Here is a 21,503-nt window from a genome sequence, read left to right as displayed (position 1 = left end):
CCCTGTTACGCAGCCCGGGTCGCCCCGGCGACACTCGCGCAGGCGCAGCCGGGGCGGCCGGCGGCTCTGAGGGGTGTGAGGATCGCGCTCTGCCGGCACCCGCCGCGTCCGTCCCGGCTGGAAAAAGGGGACCCCCTGCGCTGCCTGAGGGGAAGGGGGTGTCTCCTCACCTCTCCGGAGCCCGAGCTCTGCGGCAGGTACTGTGGCTGCCCCGCGCCGGCACCGCCTGGCGCCTGGGGCCTGCACAGGGTCGGGGGGGTCTGAGGGGGGAGATTTGGGGCCGCCTGTGTGTGGTGGGTCAGGACTGGGGGGGATGCGGGGCCACCTCCGTGAGACAGGGGTCGGGATGGGGGGGACATGTCGGGCCTCTTCTGTGTGAGGGCGGTGTGAGCTGTGGGGCTGCCGGTGTGTAACGGTGAGGTGTGGTTGCGGGGAGCCGTGAGGCAGCTTCTCTGACAGTGGGGGCAGCTGTGGAGACCCCCCCGGGGTGGTGTGGGGGGGTGGTGTCTGGGGGCAGCTGTGGAGGCTGCCTGCGTGTGACAGTGGGGTCTGTGCAGGGGGAGCCCCGAGGGTCCCTGTGCGTGGCAGGGGAAGCTGTGGCACTTGTTTGTGTGTGACAGGGCTGGGGGGGGGCGGTGCCGAGGGTGTGGGAAGCTGGGGCTGTGTGTGGCAGAGGGGATGGCGTGGGGGGAAGCTGGGGGGTTTGGGGCAAGGGGAGGTGTGGGGGACCTCCCTGTGTGGCCCTGGGGTCAGCGCCTGCTGGGGTGTCAGGGTGAGGCCTCCCCTCATGCCTGTGCCTTAGCAGAAGAGGGCAGGGGACGGGGCAGGACGTAGTTCAGTCTGGAGGTGAACACCCCACAGCCAGCCCCCCTCAGCGAGTAGAAAGGGACCAAATGTCCCTTTGATTTCAGTGTCCTAACAGTGCAGCTTCTGCTTCTGCAGGAGGACGTGGTTCAGGGAGAGAGGTTGGGAGTGTGAGGGTCGGGGAGAGGATCTCTGCTCAGGGCTGCTCCATTTGTCAGCGTGGGAAGGGAAGTCTTGGGGCTGAAAGCGTGTGAAAAACCTGTCAAAAAACCTACCAGGCAATGTGCTCTTGTAGAATTCTCCCGGTAATCCTGATGTTCACTATTTCACCGTTGAATCGTTGTACCAGTAAGAAGGCAGTAATGTAAAGGTGCAGTATTTGTCCCAGAAAGCAAATTCTTTATGTTCCCATCTAGTGCAGAATGATGTGAGAAGTTTTTCAGTGAGTGGCAGGAAGGAAGAGTCGCATATTTTGGTGATGGGACTAGAAGAAAAAGTCAGGTGATGAGGTGACAGTGCTGACAGTAGAGTTCATTGAAGAAATATGACCTATTTTTCCTGGTAAAAAGAATCTGGTTTTTTTTAAATATGCTAAACATGACTCTGGCTAAAGGAAAAGTCCATTTACATAGTCTGTTTTAGACTACTGCTGTTTTTTCTTTAATCGTGTGCTGACTGAGGGTCTTACTGTACAAAAGTTGTCAAATTCTGTCATTTCTCTGTGTTTGTTGTTGCAGATCATGGCAGCAGAGCAGAGTCCAGCAAGTTCCGTCATCGACAGGGCCGTCAAGATGAGGAAGGAGATGGAAGCCTGGAAAGTGGTCTTGGCCTGGGGGCTCCTTAATGTGTCTCTCGCAGGCATGATCTATACTGAAATGTACGTTAATTTGTTACATCTGAGTCAAACAAGCAAAGCCTCCTCCTTTGTATCTGCCTGAATGTTTCCTGGGACTGAATAGTTGCAAAAGGATAACTTCTTTGTTTTCTTCTCAGGTCTGGAAAACTCATAAGCTCCTATTACGACATCACATACTGGCCACTCTGGTATATTGGTGAGTTGCTGCAGCATTTAAATTAGTTTTCAGGGTTCTTTTCTTTTATTCACTTGTTCAGTTTTATTGCTGGAGAGGTGGTCTTTAAACCAGCTCTTTTTTTTTTTAAATTGGGTTTTTTTGTTAGTTTTAAATTTAAACCAAAACTTTGGTTTGCTTTCTGCCATCTCCCTTGAAACTTGGAATTTCTTCCGTTTTAGTGACAGGTAAGGAGTGTTAACAGCTTCCTTAGGTATGGAGAACTTACTTGGTGCATTAAATCTGTTTAATGTGTGGAGTGAGGCTTTGGGGAACACGGCAGATTTTACTGCCGTGTCGTACCGTGGGCGTGGATGGCATTTCACAAGAATTAAAGTTTGTTTCGGAGGAGCAGACTCTAAGCCAGCTGCATCAAACGTGATTAGAGGATGAAGCAAGAGGAGGAGAAAAATCCTGAGATGAGTGACAGATGATTTGACAGAGGATGGTTTTTGAGAAAGACTGTGAAACTTAATTGTAGTAGATTTGGAAAATGACTGTCTGTCTTTAAAAATTCAATTGTAGCAGTATAAATTAATCTCAATATAGAAAGGAAAATTATCTCCGAAGGTTCTTACATAAAAAGGTGAAGAAATCTTAGATATTGCCCAAACTGGTACTTCTTGACAGCACTAATAATGACCTGTTTGTAGTAGGCATATGCCCATGTTTGCAAACAACCCACTTTTGTTATTCCCCACGCTCAAGCTACAGTAAAAACTTCTCTGTTTCTTCTAGAACTTGCACTTGCATCTCTGTTCAGCCTGAATGCCTTATTTGATTTCTGGGTGTACTTCAAATACACGGTGGCACCGACCAGCTTGGTCATGAGTCCTCGCCAGCAGACCCTGCTGGGGTTGCAGAATGCAGGTGGGTGCAATAAACATCTCCGGCAATCTTTTTTAGTTCTTCTTTTTTGTTTCAAGATGGTGTCTCTCTCAGCGGTGGGATTCTTTAGTGGAGTGAGTTCTGAATGGCCTCATCTGACAGGAGCGGTGAACTGAATTACCTGCAGCCTATTAAAATTCACAGTGTCAAGTGATAATTTGATGAGTGTTTGTGGGGAGAACTGGCGGGGAAACAAACACAGAGACGGTGAACAAGGGCAGGATGAGAGCGGCTGCTGAAGGGCAGAGAGAGACTTGAACACTGTGAGGTGTGACAAGGAATTTGTGACTTATCCATGGAACTAGGAGCAAGGCAGAGAGCGCAGGTTTGTATTTTATTTTGATGTCCTACTGCTGTCACGCTGGGTAACGAGAACCAAATGAGAGGGGCAGACAGACCTTCGTCAGAAAATGAGCCTAGAGAGTGGACGCTCAGAAAGCTTTTGAAGATCCAAGCAAAGTTCTGAAAAGAGCCTGACAAGGTAAATAGACCAAAAGCAAAATGCTAGCACGGTAGTATTGCACTCTGCTGGTCTGCCCCTAGGAAATGGGCAGCAGGTGGTTATAATGCTGCAACAACAAGGTTCAAGCATCTCCTGTGTTTATTTGCAGAGATAAATTAAGACATTCAATGCCTAAAGATGCCCAGAGTAGGCAGGTGGAGGAGCTGATGGAATAGAGAACCCCCCTGGGTTACGCAAGGTGCCTGATAACACTGAACTGAAATCTGAAGCTGCAGGATTCGTGCTGAGTTGTGGTCCTGTGTCTCAGTCTTCTCTTTTTTTCTGTCAGTGGCTTGACTGCGGAGTTCTGTAGGGACACTGGTTTTTCTAGCGTCCCTTCTAGCATCTTCTTTAAATTGCCTTAAGATAGCGTTGTGTCTGCGTTTGAAGGGGGGAGGAGAGTTTGGGGCTGCTGCATCCACAATGCTAATTCTGTTTTTCCTCCTTGCAGCGGTACAAACAACTCCAGCGCGTGAGCTGGCGGCAAAGAAAGCCCCGTCTCTGACACCTTCTCCTCCGATCCAGGGCCAGAGTGTGCTGAGTTCCAGCCCGTCCCGCTGCCCAAGCGCCAGTCCAAAGTTTACTACCGGTTGTACCCCAGGGTACAGCCCTCAACGACAGGCTCTGTCAAGCACCAGCGCTGCTTACGGCGGTGCTGGAACCTATTCCCCAGGCAGCAGCTCCAGTCAGGTAAGGACCAGGCCAGCTCCCGAGGGTACGGTTTGGGTCTGTGCTTTGTGCCCTGTGCCGCTGAAGGGGAGCAGCAGCCAGCGGAGAGTTGTCTGTGTGTGTCTTTGCTCCTTTGGCAAAGCAGATCTCAGTTTGTCCTATCGGGATCTGTCCTTTTTCCCTCGTGTCACCTCATTGGGTTGGAGCAGCTGGTTTGTTTCGGAACAAAGCAAAAACAAGAAATCAAACTGTCAGCGCAAAGGAGACCAAAAGAACCCAACCCAAACCCCAAACAAGAGTCTTTTATATTCATGTCATTTACAAATCAAGGTGGAATTCTGTCTTCTTTATGTGATACAAGCGTTTTTTTTTAATTTGCCCAAGGTTTCCAGCTGCAGCTGCTCTCCTAGCGGGTCACCGTCCCCCACTGGCATTGGGCCAGTGGAAAGCAGCAGCTTAAGGTCTCGTTACTGCTCTTCCCCCGGTCTGTGTAATTCTCCTACGGGCGAAGAAGATTATACGACAGACCTCAAGGCACTGCACACCTTCCTTCGGAACGAAGAACAGAAGCAGCAGAGAGTTCAACTAGGTAAAAAAACCAAACTGATTTGATCGGAAAAGCTTGGTCAGGAGAAGGGGTTGGGTTTATCGGAGATTGGCTTTTATGGATGAGACAAGTCGCAAAGGACTGTTTTAATTTTTCCAGATCGTCACGCACGTGTTCTGCACTTACCTCGACTCCAGGCTGCCGCCTCACCCCAAATATCCCGACGGCAAAACCTTCACTTCCCAACACTTCATTCAGACACCGGATAAACCAGGTACCGGCGCTCACATTGAGCTGCCCTTGGCCTCTGGGATCACGTCAGCACCCTTGAAATCCCCGACACCTTTGGAACTTTTCACTTGCAGACACTTCGAATGAAAACGTATTTTGCATCTACCAGAGCAGCATCAATCCGCCCCACCACGAGCTGATCTACCGGCGCCACGTCTACAACCTGCCCAAGGTACGGTGGTGGTAGCGGTGTCCTCCGGCTGTCAGGAAATCTGATTGGGGTCTGATTTGGGGCTTTTTTTTTTTTCTCAATTTAGCCACATTTATTGACTGTTGACACTTAGGCTGGCTCAGTGCAGGCAGTAAACCTTAGCTTGGCCTTTGACCATGATGTTGTACTTAGTCTGCTCCTAAATAGTAGATTTAGTATCTGTTTAAGGTCCATACATACCTAGGCAGTAGCTTCCTCTTGTTTGTTTTCTAACAACTTATTTTAAAATACCACATCACGTAATCCTTGATGTGTGTTGTCACCCGGGGCTTGTCCCTAAGAATCCTGGGGGGAAGCTTCTGTCCTGGTTTAGGCCCGGAGGGTAACTAAGCCCCACGCAGCCCTTCACTCGCTCCTTCCCCCTCAGCGCTGGGAAGGAGAAAAATTTAAACAAAAAGGCTCAGGAATTGAGATGAGGACAGGGAGGGGTTTCCTCACCCGTTAAAACAGGCAAAACCCCAGACTCGTTAGGGGAAGGAGAACAAGAACATCGCTTTGATTCAAACACTCACAAACCCAACACTTAACAGGCAGACTGGGACAGAGAGAAGCATTACAAAACACCTCCCCTCACCCCTCCCTTCTTCCCGGGCTCAGTTTTGTTTGAGGGTCCTGCTTTTATACAGTTTAACAAACAAATCCTATTAAAATGGAAAAAAGGGGCGTGGAAACATCCGGTAGATCGGCTTCACTCGGGCGCATCCCGGATCTGGCCAGGATCCGGGGCGCATCCGAGGAGTTCCTGTCTTGTAGGAAACAGCTGGCTTAGGGTCCAAAAAGAGATATTCTTTATCTAGTTTTCAGAGGAAATCTGGTCGTATTTCATGCGGATAGGGTGCTGTCGGGAGGTTCACTCAGAAGTCAACTCTGGTGCGAGGCCTGTGGGTCAGGCTTTGGTTTGAGGCCTAAGGTTCAGGCCTTTTTATGTCCCCCAAACAATCACCAAAACCCCCAAAAACCCCATCATCCAAAAATACCCAAAACCGCCAAAATATCCCGAAAACCCCCACCCACCCCCCAAAAAACAAAACTCAAAACCCCAAAAAACCCCAAAACCCAAAAGAAAACCAAAGCCCCCAAAACCCCTAAAAACTCCAAAAAACCCCCCAAACCCCCCAACCTCACCAAAAACCCTGAAAAAAACAAACCACTAAAACCTCAAAAATACAAGAAACCCAAAAACCCAAGGACACCAAAAACCAAAACCCACCAAAACCCCCAAAACCCCACCACACGCACAGCCCCAGCGCAGCTTCCGCTCTCAAACTAGCAAAATTCTCCAGTGAATTTTAATTTTCGATCGACCCCTGCTCTGCTTTCCAAAAACCTCCAGCACGTCAAGTATTTAGAGATGATAACCCAGCCAAAACCCACGTTTGGTCTTTTTCCTGGTATTTCTCTCACTGAAAAGAGCCGAGGATGAAGGCAAAAACGCCGCCAGCCCCCCCGTGAGGCCATTTTGCGGTGGCTTTCTCAACGGCCGCTTCCTCCGCCTGAAAATCCCGCTGGGATTTCTCCTCGGGGACTTGACTTCAAAGTTTTTTTCTCTCTCTGTGGCTTCAGGGCAGAAACAACCTGTTCCACACCTTGCTCATGTTCCTGTCCCTCATCAAGACCAAGGAGTCGGGGATGCTGGGGTGAGCAGTGCCGGGGTGAGGGGAACATCCTGCCGCGAGGCTCCTCGTCGAGCTGGAACCGCTCCAGCGGGGGGACGGGAACGGGGCTAAAACCACCTTCGCGTCTGCAACGGTCGCGGCTTTTTCGTAAAATCGGAGAAATGTGAACGGGTGGGAGCGACCAGCGACGTCCAGATTCCGCTTCGGCCTCAAAGAGCCGCGCTGGAGTCACGGCAAAGCCCGATGCTGCGCGGTGAAGTGCCCCCTGGGGAGTTTTTCATAGAATGTTTGAAACAGGTGCTTGGTGGGGGGGGGGGTTTGGTGGGGTTTTTGTGGTTTTCGCGTTTTTTTGTGGTTTTGGCGGGTTTTGGGGGGTTGTTTGTAGTTTTGGTGGTTTCGGTGGGTTTTTTGGGTTTTTGGTGGTGCACGAAGGATAGTTTTTCATGTAGTATTTGAAAGAGACGCTTAAATTTCCGTGCCGTTCACTCCGACCCTGTTCATTTCTGCAGGCGTGTCAATCTGGGTTTATCCGGTGTCAACGTCCTGTGGATTTTTGGAGAGTAACATCCCTGCAGGCCGCGGCTCCGAGGAACGATGGCGAGAGGAACCGAGCAGCATCGTTCCGTTGTGGATTGACACGGACTGACTACGAAAATGGACCATTTCAGTTGGATTTTGTGGGCGGAAGGGGAAGCATTGGGCATTCCCCGGGCGGGTTTGGGGACGATATTATTTAAAATGTTTTGCTGCCGGGACGACCCCGCGTCCAAACCCCCGGCGGGTTTTCTCTTCCCGGCTCCTCGCCCCAAGGGCTCCTGTTTCAAAGCCTTTTGCCGTTTCTGTTCCGTTCTGGGTCCCCGCAGAACCGAGTTGAACTGATGCCGGGACTAACCCCCCCCTGCCTCCGGGGGCTGGCCGGGCCCTGCCGAGGGTGTGCGCAGCTGCGAGGAAGGGCCCAGGGATCTGGGCAGGGCAGGAGCCGCCGGCGCCAGAGGGGACCGAGGGCCGATGGGAACCCTTGGGAATGGGGGGGGGTAAGGGGGGGTTGGGGGGGGTTGGGGGGGTTTGGGGGGGGTTGGGGGGGGTTTGGGGGGGGGTTGGGGGGGGTTGGGGGGGGGGTTGGGGGGTTTGGGGGGGGGTTGGGGGGTTTTTAGGGGTGGTTTGGGTTTTGGGGTGGTTTGGGGGGGTTTGGTTTTTTTTGCGTTTTTTTTGCGGGTTTTTCTGCGCCGTTTTCCTGCGCCTTTTTTTTTTGGCACCTTTTTTTTTTGGCACCTTTTTTTTTTGGCACCTTTTTTTTTTTGGCGCGTTTTTTTTGTGCGCCTTTTTTTTTGACGCTTTTTTCTGCGCCTTTTTTTTGGCGCGGTGTTTTTTTGCGCCTTTTTTGGCGCTTTTTTGTGCCCTTTTTTTTGGTGCCTTTTTTTGGTGCCTTTTTTTTTCGGTGCCTTTTTTTTGACGCTTTTTTTGTGCCTTTTTTTTTGTGCCTTTTTTTTTGGTGCCTTTTCTTGTGCCTTTTTTTTGGTGCCTTTTTTTTGGTGCCTTTTTTTTGGTGCCTTTTTTTTGTGCCTTTTTTTCGGTGCCTTTTTTTGGTGCCTTTTTTTGGTGCCTTTTTTTTTGGTGCCTTTTTTTCGGTGCCCTTTTTTTGTGCCTTTTTTTTGTGCCTTTTTTTTTGGTGCCTTTTCTTGTGCCTTTTTTTTTGGTGCCTTTTTTTGGTGCCTTTTTTTTTGGTGCCTTTTTTTGGTGCCTTTTTTTTGGTGCCTTTTTTTTGGTGCCTTTTTTTTTGGTGCCTTTTTTTGTGCCTTTTTTTTGGTGCCTTTTTTTTTCGGTGCCTTTTTTTTGTGCCTTTTTTTGTGCCTTTTTTTTGGTGCCTTTTTTTTTCGGTGCCTTTTTTTTTGGTGCCTTTTTTTGTGCCTTTTTTTTGGTGCCTTTTTTTTTTGGTGCCTTTTTTTTTGGTGCCTTTTTTTTTCGGCGCAGTGTTTTTTGCGCCTTTTTTGGCGCCTTTTTTGCGCCTTTTTTTTGCACCTTTTTTGTCTGGCACAGATTATTTTTCTGGCGCAGGTTTTTTTTGGCGCGGTTTTTGGCCCAGTTTTGGGCGCTTTTTTTTGGCGCGGTTTTTTGCGCTTTTTTTGGCGCGGTTTTTTACGGGTATTTTGCCGAGTTTTGGGAGGGTTTTTTGCAGGGTTTTTTTCAGATTTTTTTGCAGGTTTTTCTGCGGGTTTTTTGCGCGTTTTTTTTGCGGTTTTTGCGGGTTTTTTTACGTGGGGTTTTATTGTGCGTTTTTGCTCGGGATTTTTGTGCGCTTTTTGCAGGGTTTTTTGCGGGCATTTTTTGCGGGTGTTTTTTTGCAGTTTTTTGCAGGTTTTTTGCCGAGGTTTGGGAGGATTTTGCAGTTTATTTGCCGATGTCTGGGAGGTTATTTGCAGGGTTTTTTTGCAGATTTTTTTGCGGGTTTTTTTGCAGGTTGTTTTGTGGGTTTTTTACAGGTTTTTTTCCGTGGTTTTTTTGCGGGTTGTTTTTCAGGTTTTTTGGAGGTTTTTTGCAGGTTTTTACAGTTTTTTTGCCGCAGTTTGGGAGGTTTTTTTACAGGGGTTTGGGAGATTTTTTTGTAGGGTTTTTTGCGTCTTTGCGGGTTTTTTGCGGGGTTTTTTTGCGTCTTTTTTGCGGGGTTTTTTTGCGGGTTTTTTTGCGTCTTTTTTGCGGGTTTTTTTGCGTCTTTTTTGCGTCTTTTTTGCGTCTTTTGCGGGTTTTTTGCGGTTTTTTTGCGTCTTTTTTGCGGGTTTTTTTGCGGTTTTTTTTGGGCGGTTTGGGGGGTTTTGGGGTTTGGTGGGTTTGGGGGGGTTGGGGTTTGGGTGTGGGGGGTTTGGGGGGTTTGGGGGGGTTGGGGGGGTTTGGGGTGGGGGGGGTTTGGGGGGTTTGGGGGGGTTTGGGGGGTTTGGGGGGGTTGGGGGGGTTTGGGGTGGGGGGGGTTTGGGGTTGGGGTTTGGGGGGGTTGGGGGGTTTTGGGGTGGGGGGGGGTTTGGGGTTGGGGTTTGGGGGGTTTGGGGGGTTTTGGAGTTTGGGGGTTTTCAGGTTTTTGGGTGTTTTGGTTTTGGGGGGGATTTGGGTTTTTTGTTTTTTTGGTGTTTTGGGGTTTTTCAGTTGTTTTTTGGTGTTTTGGAGGGATTTTTGCAGTATTTTGGATTTGGGGATTGGGGATTTTTGTGGGGTTTTTTGGGTTTTATTTAGGGGTTTTTGGGGGGTTTATTTTTGGGGTTTTTAATTTTTTTATTTTGGGGGGGGGGTTAAATTTTTTAAAATTTTTTGTTCAAAGTAAGCCCACCATCCACCTCTGGCAGCCTTGCGAGCTCTGCCCTGGCCCATGCCTCCAGTACAACCACAGCTCTGCCCTTCCTTTACCTTTCCAGTGATCTTTTCACTGGCTTTTTGGCTCATAACCTCTGATTTGGGAGCCTCACGGACTGACACGCAGCTGCAGCACCTCGGCAGGAGCCCGGGCTCCATAAACCCGCAGGCTTTTTGGGGCAAAAAAACCTACTTGGGTTTGTTTCAAAGAAGAATTGTTCAATATTTGCCAAAAAAGTATTTTTATATTTTATATATGGGAGAGGAGAATCTCTTGTAAATTCTGGCAAATGAAGGCTTTAGAATTGTATGGTTTAAAAAAAAAAATATTAAGGGGAATAAAAATCCATAAGCCCTCCTGTCCTGGCTTAGCCAGGATAGGGTTAAGTTTCCCCCGCAGTGGGGGGGGAGCTCTAGCCGGGTTACTCAGATACCATTGGGACGGGTTATTCAGATACCATTGGGACGGGTTACTCAGATACCATTGGGACGGGTTATTCAGATACCATTGGGACGGGTTACTCAGATACCATTGGGACGGGTTACTCAGATACCATTGGGACGGGTTACTCAGATACCATTGGGACGGGTTACTCAGATACCATTGGGACGGGTTACTCAGATACCATTGGGACGGGTTACTCAGATACCATTGGGACGGGTTACTCAGATACCATTGGGACTGACATCACATCCTGGCGCGGAAGCCAGAGGGGTCGGTTAACACGTGTGTTGTGCCATCGCGCTTCTCACTGCTGTATTGGTAGATATTTTGCTCTGTTCATTGTTATCACTGTTATTGTTATTGTTGTTGTTTGTTGTGTTGCTGTTGCACTGTTGTATTAAACCTTTCCTTATCTCAGCCCGGGGCTTTGCCTTTCACTCCCTTTGTGGGGGAGGGGCAGCGGCCGCGTGGTCTCAGACCCCAGCAGGGACTAAACCACCACCCCCCCCCATGCTGAAGGTCTCTGAGTCGTAAACTGCCAAAACCCCCCCATTTGTACATAAAAGCTGTGAGAACTCCAGCGGGGGCGGGGAACCCCACGTGTTTTGGGATGAGAAAATGTATTTTTTGTACTGTATTTTATCTCTGTGGGGCCGGGGGAGCTGCTGGTTATTGGTGTGAACCGACCGTTATTGGTGATTCTTGTCTCCCCCGGAAGCCGCCGGGCTTTCCCTGTATTAAAGGAGTTTGTTTTAGCAAACGCTCGTTTGGGTTTTTCTTGGGGTTCAGCACCCCTAAATCCATCGCCGTACCAAGGGGGGACTTGGAAGAACCGGGTTTAGCTGGGCTTGACCCCCCGCCTCCCCCCTCCCCAGCTGTACCCCGTTACTCGCCTGCAAAAGGCTCTTGATGGGCAGAAATTCTCTTTTTTTGGACCTAAACCTGGGTGTTTCTCTAGAAGCAGCCCCGGGGCCCAGGTCCCTGCACACCCCCATAACTCTGCACCCCGATAATACCCTGCGCCTGGTCCCCAGGCACCCCCATAAACCACACACCCTGTGTACCTCAAGGTACGGGGTACACCAATACACCGTGTACCCCGACACACTGTGTACCCCAATGTACTGTGTAGTCCGCACCCTGGGTACCCCAATACTCTGTGTACCCCAATATACTGGGTACCCCCAATATACCATGTACCCTGCTCCCTGGGTACCCCAATACACTGTGTACCCCCCAGAACAGAGGAGGGGAATTCAAAGGCCGCAAGTGGTACACTGACTTGCCCACCGACCCCTCTGTAAGTTTTCGCAGCCGTCTTGATACGACAGCTTAAAGCGGGTTGCCTTTCAGCAGAGGTTTTCTGGAGGGAGTAGCCTGTCAGTCTTTTGAGGAACATGGTAAAATCCTGTTTGCGTCATTTCCACAGATAATCCCGTTGCAGTCAGTGGGGTTCCCTGGGGATTGGACGTTGCGTCGATCCCAAAAATGCAATTGCACACCTTAGCCTTAGGCCGGGCTCTTAGACTCCTCTGAAATGTCTGTCAGATAACTACAGGAGCAGCCTGGCAGGTGGGGATCTCCTTGAGATGCTTCTCTTGTTGTATTCTTTTTAAAAAGCCAAACGTCTGCCTTAACCCAACAATTTCTAATGCAAGGAAAACCTTTCACCTTGTCTCGTTTTTCTTTGCTCTAATGGATAGAGGGGAAAAATGCAGATGGAGTGGCATGAGTGCGGTTTAATTCTGTAATATTTTGTAGAAATCTGAAATCTGTTGCGTACCCCACGTGAGAGAAGACTTGTAGCGATGCTTCACCCGTTAACGTGGCAGGTCAGGAGGAATTCATTCCCCACTTCCCATGGGCAGGCGGGCGCTCAGCCACCTCCAGGACATCAGGGCTCCATCACGCGTAACGGCAACTTGGGAAGACAAACGCCATCACTCTGAACGTCCCCCCCTTTCCTTCTTTTTCCCCCAGTTCTACAGGCTGAGCATGACGCCGTATGGGCTGGGACATCCCTTGGGTCAGTTGGGGTCAGCTGTCCCGGCTGTGCCCCTGAAGTGAGGAACCTTAACAAAACGGATGCAAGACAACGAAGAGAGACACTGGTCAGGCGGGATAACGCAATAAAAGGGCGGGCTCTCAGCAGGAGGGGCTCTGGAGATAAGGAAGGAGCTGCAACTACTGAGTCCCAAGATAAGGAATGGGGACTCAACGAAGGCTAAGTTGTCATGACTATAGAAATGCTAACTAGGTGAAAAGTCACGAGAGGCAGAGGAGGCATCTTCAATCTTCATCCTGCAGACCCCCGCCCAAGACCACCAGGAGCCACTGCGCAGGCGCAACGGAGAGGGACTTGGGGCGGCATTTATGTCAGTGATTTCTCAAAACTGATTGTAATATCTCTCCCTATTCTCGGAATTATAATGACTAGGTAAACGCTTTACACTATAGAAAGGAGCCGCTTTTCGCTCCAAGGGGTGCACGCTTGTGGAGGAGCAATCCCCCGTGCACCCAGCGCTGTAATAAACAATGCCTGCTTTCTAATACTCTGATTCTGAGTCTTAGAGAGTTCTTCCTCGACCGGATTTTCCGTATCACCCCCTCCCAACTCCTTGTGCACCCCCAGCCACTCGCTGGTGGGGTGGGGTGAGGAGCAGAAAAGGCCTCGGCTCTGTGTAAGAGCTGCTCAGTGATAACTGAAACATCCCTGCGTTATCCACACTGTTTCCAGCACAAATCCAAAACCGAGCTCATACTAGCTACTGTGAAGAAAACTCTCCCCCTAGCCAACAACCAGCACATTTAGCTATAAAGATACCTCAGCAAAAGCACGGCAACATGTGGCTCTGCACCACAGCAAGGGCGCCCAGCACAGCCAGCCAGCCGCTCACCCCTTCCCCGCCATCTTCACCCTCTCCCCAGCGCGGCCAACGTGGCGGCCCCGGCGCCCGCCTCACGCGCCTCTTCCCGCCAAAAGGCCGCCCCCGCCCAATGGCCGCGGCGCGAGCGTTCCCCGCGGTCCCGCCCCCCTCCCCGTCTCCACGGCAACAGGCTCCGCGTCCCCCCGTGTTACGCAGCCCGGGTCGCCCCGGCGACACTCGCGCAGGCGCAGCCGGGGCGGCCGGCGGCTCTGAGGGGTGTGAGGATCGCGCTCTGCCGGCACCCGCCGCGTCCGTCCCGGCTGGAAAAAGGGGACCCCCTGCGCTGCCTGAGGGGAAGGGGGTGTCTCCTCACCTCTCCGGAGCCCGAGCTCTGCGGCAGGTACTGTGGCTGCCCCGCGCCGGCACCGCCTGGCGCCTGGGGCCTGCACAGGGTCGGGGGGGTCTGAGGGGGGAGATTTGGGGCCGCCTGTGTGTGGTGGGTCAGGACTGGGGGGGATGCGGGGCCACCTCCGTGAGACAGGGGTCGGGATGGGGGGGACATGTCGGGCCTCTTCTGTGTGAGGGCGGTGTGAGCTGTGGGGCTGCCGGTGTGTAACGGTGAGGTGTGGTTGCGGGGAGCCGTGAGGCAGCTTCTCTGACAGTGGGGGCAGCTGTGGAGACCCCCCCGGGGTGGTGTGGGGGGGTGGTGTCTGGGGGCAGCTGTGGAGGCTGCCTGCGTGTGACAGTGGGGTCTGTGCAGGGGGAGCCCCGAGGGTCCCTGTGCGTGGCAGGGGAAGCTGTGGCACTTGTTTGTGTGTGACAGGGCTGGGGGGGAGGTGCCGAGGGTGTGGGAAGCTGGGGCTGTGTGTGGCAGAGGGGATGGCGTGGGGGGAAGCTGGGGGGTTTGGGGCAAGGGGAGGTGTGTGGGACCTCCCTGTGTGGCCCTGGGGTCAGCGCCTGCTGGGGTGTCAGGGTGAGGCCTCCCCTCATGCCTGTGCCTTAGCAGAAGAGGGCAGGGGACGGGGCAGGACGTAGTTCAGTCTGGAGGTGAACACCCCACAGCCAGCCCCCCTCAGCGAGTAGAAAGGGACCAAATGTCCCTTTGATTTCAGTGTCCTAACAGTGCAGCTTCTGCTTCTGCAGGAGGACGTGGTTCAGGGAGAGAGGTTGGGAGTGTGAGGGTCGGGGAGAGGATCTCTGCTCAGGGCTGCTCCATTTGTCAGCGTGGGAAGGGAAGTCTTGGGGCTGAAAGCGTGTGAAAAACCTGTCAAAAAACCTACCAGGCAATGTGCTCTTGTAGAATTCTCCCGGTAATCCTGATGTTCACTATTTCACCGTTGAATCGTTGTACCAGTAAGAAGGCAGTAATGTAAAGGTGCAGTATTTGTCCCAGAAAGCAAATTCTTTATGTTCCCATCTAGTGCAGAATGATGTGAGAAGTTTTTCAGTGAGTGGCAGGAAGGAAGAGTCGCATATTTTGGTGATGGGACTAGAAGAAAAAGTCAGGTGATGAGGTGACAGTGCTGACAGTAGAGTTCATTGAAGAAATATGACCTATTTTTCCTGGTAAAAAGAATCTGGTTTTTTTTAAATATGCTAAACATGACTCTGGCTAAAGGAAAAGTCCATTTACATAGTCTGTTTTAGACTACTGCTGTTTTTTCTTTAATCGTGTGCTGACTGAGGGTCTTACTGTACAAAAGTTGTCAAATTCTGTCATTTCTCTGTGTTTGTTGTTGCAGATCATGGCAGCAGAGCAGAGTCCAGCAAGTTCCGTCATCGACAGGGCCGTCAAGATGAGGAAGGAGATGGAAGCCCGGAAAGTGGTCTTGGCCTGGGGGCTCCTTAATGTGTCTCTCGCAGGCATGATCTATACTGAAATGTACGTTAATTTGTTACATCTGAGTCAAACAAGCAAAGCCTCCTCCTTTGTATCTGCCTGAATGTTTCCTGGGACTGAATAGTTGCAAAAGGATAACTTCTTTGTTTTCTTCTCAGGTCTGGAAAACTCATAAGCTCCTATTACAACATCACATACTGGCCACTCTGGTATATTGGTGAGTTGCTGCAGCATTTAAATTAGTTTTCAGGGTTCTTTTCTTTTATTCACTTGTTCAGTTTTATTGCTGGAGAGGTGGTCTTTAAACCAGCTCTTTTTTTTTTAAATTGGGTTTTTTTGTTAGTTTTAAATTTAAACCAAAACTTTGGTTTGCTTTCTGCCATCTCCCTTGAAACTTGGAATTTCTTCCGTTTTAGTGACAGGTAAGGAGTGTTAACAGCTTTCTTAGGTATGGAGAACTTACTTGGTGCATTAAATCTGTTTAATGTGTGGAGTGAGGCTTTGGGGAACACGGCAGATTTTACTGCCGTGTCGTACCGTGGGCGTGGATGGCATTTCACAAGAATTAAAGTTTGTTTCGGAGGAGCAGACTCTAAGCCAGCTGCATCAAACGTGATTAGAGGATGAAGCAAGAGGAGGAGAAAAATCCTGAGATGAGTGACAGATGATTTGACAGAGGATGGTTTTTGAGAAAGACTGTGAAACTTAATTGTAGTAGATTTGGAAAATGACTGTCTGTCTTTAAAAATTCAATTGTAGCAGTATAAATTAATCTCAATATAGAAAGGAAAATTATCTCCGAAGGTTCTTACATAAAAAGGTGAAGAAATCTTAGATATTGCCCAAACTGGTACTTCTTGACAGCACTAATAATGACCTGTTTGTAGTAGGCATATGCCCATGTTTGCAAACAACCCACTTTTGTTATTCCCCACGCTCAAGCTACAGTAAAAACTTCTCTGTTTCTTCTAGAACTTGCACTTGCATCTCTGTTCAGCCTGAATGCCTTATTTGATTTCTGGGTGTACTTCAAATACACGGTGGCACCGACCAGCTTGGTCATGAGTCCTCGCCAGCAGACCCTGCTGGGGTTGCAGAATGCAGGTGGGTGCAATAAACATCTCCGGCAATCTTTTTTAGTTCTTCTTTTTTGTTTCAAGATGGTGTCTCTCTCAGCGGTGGGATTCTTTAGTGGAGTGAGTTCTGAATGGCCTCATCTGACAGGAGCGGTGAACTGAATTACCTGCAGCCTATTAAAATTCACAGTGTCAAGTGATAATTTGATGAGTGTTTGTGGGGAGAACTGGCGGGGAAACAAACACAGAGACGGTGAACAAGGGCAGGATGAGAGCGGCTGCTGAAGGGCAGAGAGAGACTTGAACACTGTGAGGTGTGACAAGGAATTTGTGACTTATCCATGGAACTAGGAGCAAGGCAGAGAGCGCAGGTTTGTATTTTATTTTGATGTCCTACTGCTGTCACGCTGGGTAACGAGAACCAAATGAGAGGGGCAGACAGACCTTCGTCAGAAAATGAGCCTAGAGAGTGGACGCTCAGAAAGCTTTTGAAGATCCAAGCAAAGTTCTGAAAAGAGCCTGACAAGGTAAATAGACCAAAAGCAAAATGCTAGCACGGTAGTATTGCACTCTGCTGGTCTGCCCCTAGGAAATGGGCAGCAGGTGGTTATAATGCTGCAACAACAAGGTTCAAGCATCTCCTGTGTTTATTTGCAGAGATAAATTAAGACATTCAATGCCTAAAGATGCCCAGAGTAGGCAGGTGGAGGAGCTGATGGAATAGAGAACCCCCCTGGGTTACGCAAGGTGCCTGGTAACACTGAACTGAAATCTGAAGCTGCAGGATTCGTGCTGAGTTGTGGTCCTGTGTCTCAGTCTTCTCTTTTTTTCTGTCAGTGGCTTGACTGCGGAGTTCTGTAGGGACACTGGTTTTTCTAGCGTCCCTTCTAGCATCTTCTTTAAATTGCCTTAAGATAGCGTTGTGTCTGCGTTTGAAGGGGGGAGGAGAGTTTGGGGCTGCTGCATCCACAATGCTAATTCTGTTTTTCCTCCTTGCAGCGGTACAAACAACTCCAGCGCGTGAGCTGGCGGCAAAGAAAGCCCCGTCTCTGACACCTTCTCCTCCGATCCAGGGCCAGAGTGTGCTGAGTTCCAGCCCGTCCCGCTGCCCAAGCGCCAGTCCAAAGTTTACTACCGGTTGTACCCCAGGGTACAGCCCTCAACGACAGGCTCTGTCAAGCACCAGCGCTGCTTACGGCGGTGCTGGAACCTATTCCCCAGGCAGCAGCTCCAGTCAGGTAAGGACCAGGCCAGCTCCCGAGGGTACGGTTTGGGTCTGTGCTTTGTGCCCTGTGCCGCTGAAGGGGAGCAGCAGCCAGCGGAGAGTTGTCTGTGTGTGTCTTTGCTCCTTTGGCAAAGCAGATCTCAGTTTGTCCTATCGGGATCTGTCCTTTTTCCCTCGTGTCACCTCATTGGGTTGGAGCAGCTGGTTTGTTTCGGAACAAAGCAAAAACAAGAAATCAAACTGTCAGCGCAAAGGAGACCAAAAGAACCCAACCCAAACCCCAAACAAGAGTCTTTTATATTCATGTCATTTACAAATCAAGGTGGAATTCTGTCTTCTTTATGTGATACAAGCGTTTTTTTTTTAATTTGCCCAAGGTTTCCAGCTGCAGCTGCTCTCCTAGCGGGTCACCGTCCCCCACTGGCATTGGGCCAGTGGAAAGCAGCAGCTTAAGGTCTCGTTACTGCTCTTCCCCCGGTCTGTGTAATTCTCCTACGGGCGAAGAAGATTATACGACAGACCTCAAGGCACTGCACACCTTCCTTCGGAACGAAGAACAGAAGCAGCAGAGAGTTCAACTAGGTAAAAAAACCAAACTGATTTGATCGGAAAAGCTTGGTCAGGAGAAGGGGTTGGGTTTATCGGAGATTGGCTTTTATGGATGAGACAAGTCGCAAAGGACTGTTTTAATTTTTCCAGATCGTCACGCACGTGTTCTGCACTTACCTCGACTCCAGGCTGCCGCCTCACCCCAAATATCCCGACGGCAAAACCTTCACTTCCCAACACTTCATTCAGACACCGGATAAACCAGGTACCGGCGCTCACATTGAGCTGCCCTTGGCCTCTGGGATCACGTCAGCACCCTTGAAATCCCCGACACCTTTGGAACTTTTCACTTGCAGACACTTCGAATGAAAACGTATTTTGCATCTACCAGAGCAGCATCAATCCGCCCCACCACGAGCTGATCTACCGGCGCCACGTCTACAACCTGCCCAAGGTACGGTGGTGGTAGCGGTGTCCTCCGGCTGTCAGGAAATCTGATTGGGGTCTGATTTGGGGCTTTTTTTTTTTCTCAATTTAGCCACATTTATTGACTGTTGACACTTAGGCTGGCTCAGTGCAGGCAGTAAACCTTAGCTTGGCCTTTGACCATGATGTTGTACTTAGTCTGCTCCTGAATAGTAGATTTAGTATCTGTTTAAGGTCCATACATACCTAGGCAGTAGCTTCCTCTTGTTTGTTTTCTAACAACTTATTTTAAAATACCACATCACGTAATCCTTGATGTGTGTTGTCACCCGGGGCTTGTCCCTAAGAATCCTGGGGGGAAGCTTCTGTCCTGGTTTAGGCCCGGAGGGTAACTAAGCTCCACGCAGCCCTTCACTCGCTCCTTCCCCCTCAGCGCTGGGAAGGAGAAAAATTTAAACAAAAAGGCTCAGGAATTGAGATGAGGACAGGGAGGGGTTTCCTCACCCGTTAAAACAGGCAAAACCCCAGACTCGTTAGGGGAAGGAGAACAAGAACATCGCTTTGATTCAAACACTCACAAACCCAACACTTAACAGGCAGACTGGGACAGAGAGAAGCATTACAAAACACCTCCCCTCACCCCTCCCTTCTTCCCGGGCTCAGTTTTGTTTGAGGGTCCTGCTTTTATACAGTTTAACAAACAAATCCTATTAAAATGGAAAAAAGGGGCGTGGAAACATCCGGTAGATCGGCTTCACTCGGGCGCATCCCGGATCTGGCCAGGATCCGGGGCGCATCCGAGGAGTTCCTGTCTTGTAGGAAACAGCTGGCTTAGGGTCCAAAAAGAGATATTCTTTATCTAGTTTTCAGAGGAAATCTGGTCGTATTTCATGCGGATAGGGTGCTGTCGGGAGGTTCACTCAGAAGTCAACTCTGGTGCGAGGCCTGTGGGTCAGGCTTTGGTTTGAGGCCTAAGGTTCAGGCCTTTTTATGTCCCCCAAACAATCACCAAAACCCCCAAAAACCCCATCATCCAAAAATACCCAAAACCGCCAAAATATCCCGAAACCCCCCCCCCACCCCCCAAAAAACAAAACTCAAAACCCCAAAAAACCCCAAAACCCAAAAGAAAACCAAAGCCCCCAAAACCCCTAAAAACTCCAAAAACCCCCAAAACCCCCCAAACCACCAAAACCCGCCCAACCCCACCAAAAAACCCCGAAAAAACCAAACCACTGAAGCCTCAAAAATACAAAAAACCCAAAACTCCAAAAAACCCCAAAACCCCCCAAACCCCCAAAACCTCACCAAAAACCCTGAAAAAAACAAACCACTAAAACCTCAAAAATACAAGAAACCCAAAAACCCAAGGACACCAAAAACCAAAACCCACCAAAACCCCCAAAACCCCACCACACGCACAGCCCCAGCGCAGCTTCCGCTCTCAAACTAGCAAAATTCTCCAGTGAATTTTAATTTTCGATCGACCCCTGCTCTGCTTTCCAAAAACCTCCAGCACGTCAAGTATTTAGAGGTGATAACCCAGCCAAAACCCACGTTTGGTCTTTTTCCTGGTATTTCTCTCACTGAAAAGAGCCGAGGATGAAGGCAAAAACGCCGCCAGCCCCCCCGTGAGGCCATTTTGCGGTGGCTTTCTCAACGGCCGCTTCCTCCGCCTGAAAATCCCGCTGGGATTTCTCCTCGGGGACTTGACTTCAAAGTTTTTTTCTCTCTCTGTGGCTTCAGGGCAGAAACAACCTGTTCCACACCTTGCTCATGTTCCTGTACATCATCAAGACCAAGGAGTCGGGGATGCTGGGGTGAGCAGTGCCGGGGTGAGGGGAACATCCTGCCGCGAGGCTCCTCGTCGAGCTGGAACCGCTCCAGCGGGGGGACGGGAACGGGGCTAAAACCACCTTCGCGTCTGCAACGGTCGCGGCTTTTTCGTAAAATCGGAGAAATGTGAACGGGTGGGAGCGACCAGCGACGTCCAGATTCCGCTTCGGCCTCAAAGAGCCGCGCTGGAGTCACGGCAAAGCCCGATGCTGCGCGGTGAAGTGCCCCCTGGGGAGTTTTTCATTGAATGTTTGAAACAGGTGCTTGGTGGGGGGGGGGGTTTGGTGGGGTTTTTGTGGTTTTCGCGTTTTTTTGTGGTTTTGGCGGGTTTTGGGGGGTTGTTTGTAGTTTTGGTGGTTTCGGTGGGTTTTTTGGGTTTTTGGTGGTGCACGAAGGATAGTTTTTCATGTAGTATTTGAAAGAGACGCTTAAATTTCCGTGCCGTTCACTCCGACCCTGTTCATTTCTGCAGGCGTGTCAATCTGGGTTTATCCGGTGTCAACGTCCTGTGGATTTTTGGAGAGTAACATCCCCGCAGGCCGCGGCTCCGAGGAACGATGGCGAGAGGAACCGAGCAGCATCGTTCCGTTGTGGATTGACACGGACTGACTACGAAAATGGACCATTTCAGTTGGATTTTGTGGGCGGAAGGGGAAGCATTGGGCATTCCCCGGGCGGGTTTGGGGACGATATTATTTAAAATGTTTTGCTGCCGGGACGACCCCGCGTCCAAACCCCCGGCGGGTTTTCTCTTCCCGGCTCCTCGCCCCAAGGGCTCCTGTTTCAAAGCCTTTTGCCGTTTCTGTTCCGTTCTGGGTCCCCGCAGAACCGAGTTGAACTGATGCCGGGACTAACCCCCCCCTGCCTCCGGGGGCTGGCCGGGCCCTGCCGAGGGTGTGCGCAGCTGCGAGGAAGGGCCCAGGGATCTGGGCAGGGCAGGAGCCGCCGGCGCCAGAGGGGACCGAGGGCCGATGGGAACCCTTGGGAATGGGGGGGGGTAAGGGGGGGTTGGGGGGGGTTGGGGGGGTTTGGGGGGGGTTGGGGGGGGTTTGGGGGGGGGTTGGGGGGGGTTGGGGGGGGGGTTGGGGGGTTTGGGGGGGGGTTGGGGGGTTTTTAGGGGTGGTTTGGGTTTTGGGGTGGTTTGGGGGGGTTTGGTTTTTTTTGCGTTTTTTTTGCGGGTTTTTCTGCGCCGTTTTCCTGCGCCTTTTTTTTTTGGCACCTTTTTTTTTTGGCACCTTTTTTTTTTGGCACCTTTTTTTTTTTGGCGCGTTTTTTTTTGTGCGCCTTTTTTTTTGACGCTTT

The 21,503-nt window shown here is 50.5% G+C and overlaps 2 protein-coding genes across 2 annotated transcripts; both read left to right on the top strand.

Moving 5' to 3' along the window:
- Positions 1-139: 139 nt before the first annotated feature.
- LOC141943741 (transmembrane protein 209-like) lies at positions 140-7,162 on the top strand. Its single transcript, XM_074869398.1, has 10 exons — positions 140-197; positions 1,542-1,681; positions 1,798-1,856; positions 2,613-2,744; positions 3,716-3,954; positions 4,318-4,518; positions 4,640-4,754; positions 4,846-4,943; positions 6,546-6,619; positions 7,108-7,162. The coding sequence occupies exons 2-10, from the start codon at positions 1,545-1,547 to the stop codon at positions 7,160-7,162; spliced, it is 1,110 nt and encodes a 369-aa protein (XP_074725499.1). The 5' UTR covers positions 140-197; positions 1,542-1,544.
- Positions 7,163-13,539: 6,377 nt separating this feature from the next.
- LOC141943740 (transmembrane protein 209-like) lies at positions 13,540-21,166 on the top strand. Its single transcript, XM_074869396.1, has 10 exons — positions 13,540-13,649; positions 14,992-15,131; positions 15,248-15,306; positions 16,062-16,193; positions 17,165-17,403; positions 17,768-17,962; positions 18,090-18,204; positions 18,296-18,393; positions 20,112-20,185; positions 20,674-21,166. Exons 2-10 carry the CDS (start codon positions 14,995-14,997, stop codon positions 20,726-20,728), a joined length of 1,104 nt encoding a protein of 367 aa, XP_074725497.1. The 5' UTR covers positions 13,540-13,649; positions 14,992-14,994; the 3' UTR covers positions 20,729-21,166.
- The last annotated feature ends 337 nt before the right edge of the window (positions 21,167-21,503 follow it).

Source organism: Strix uralensis, chromosome 5, assembly GCF_047716275.1.
Source record: "Strix uralensis isolate ZFMK-TIS-50842 chromosome 5, bStrUra1, whole genome shotgun sequence".
In the NCBI taxonomy this organism is placed as follows: domain Eukaryota; kingdom Metazoa; phylum Chordata; class Aves; order Strigiformes; family Strigidae; genus Strix; species Strix uralensis.
This window is presented reverse-complemented; position numbering and strand designations above follow the sequence as displayed.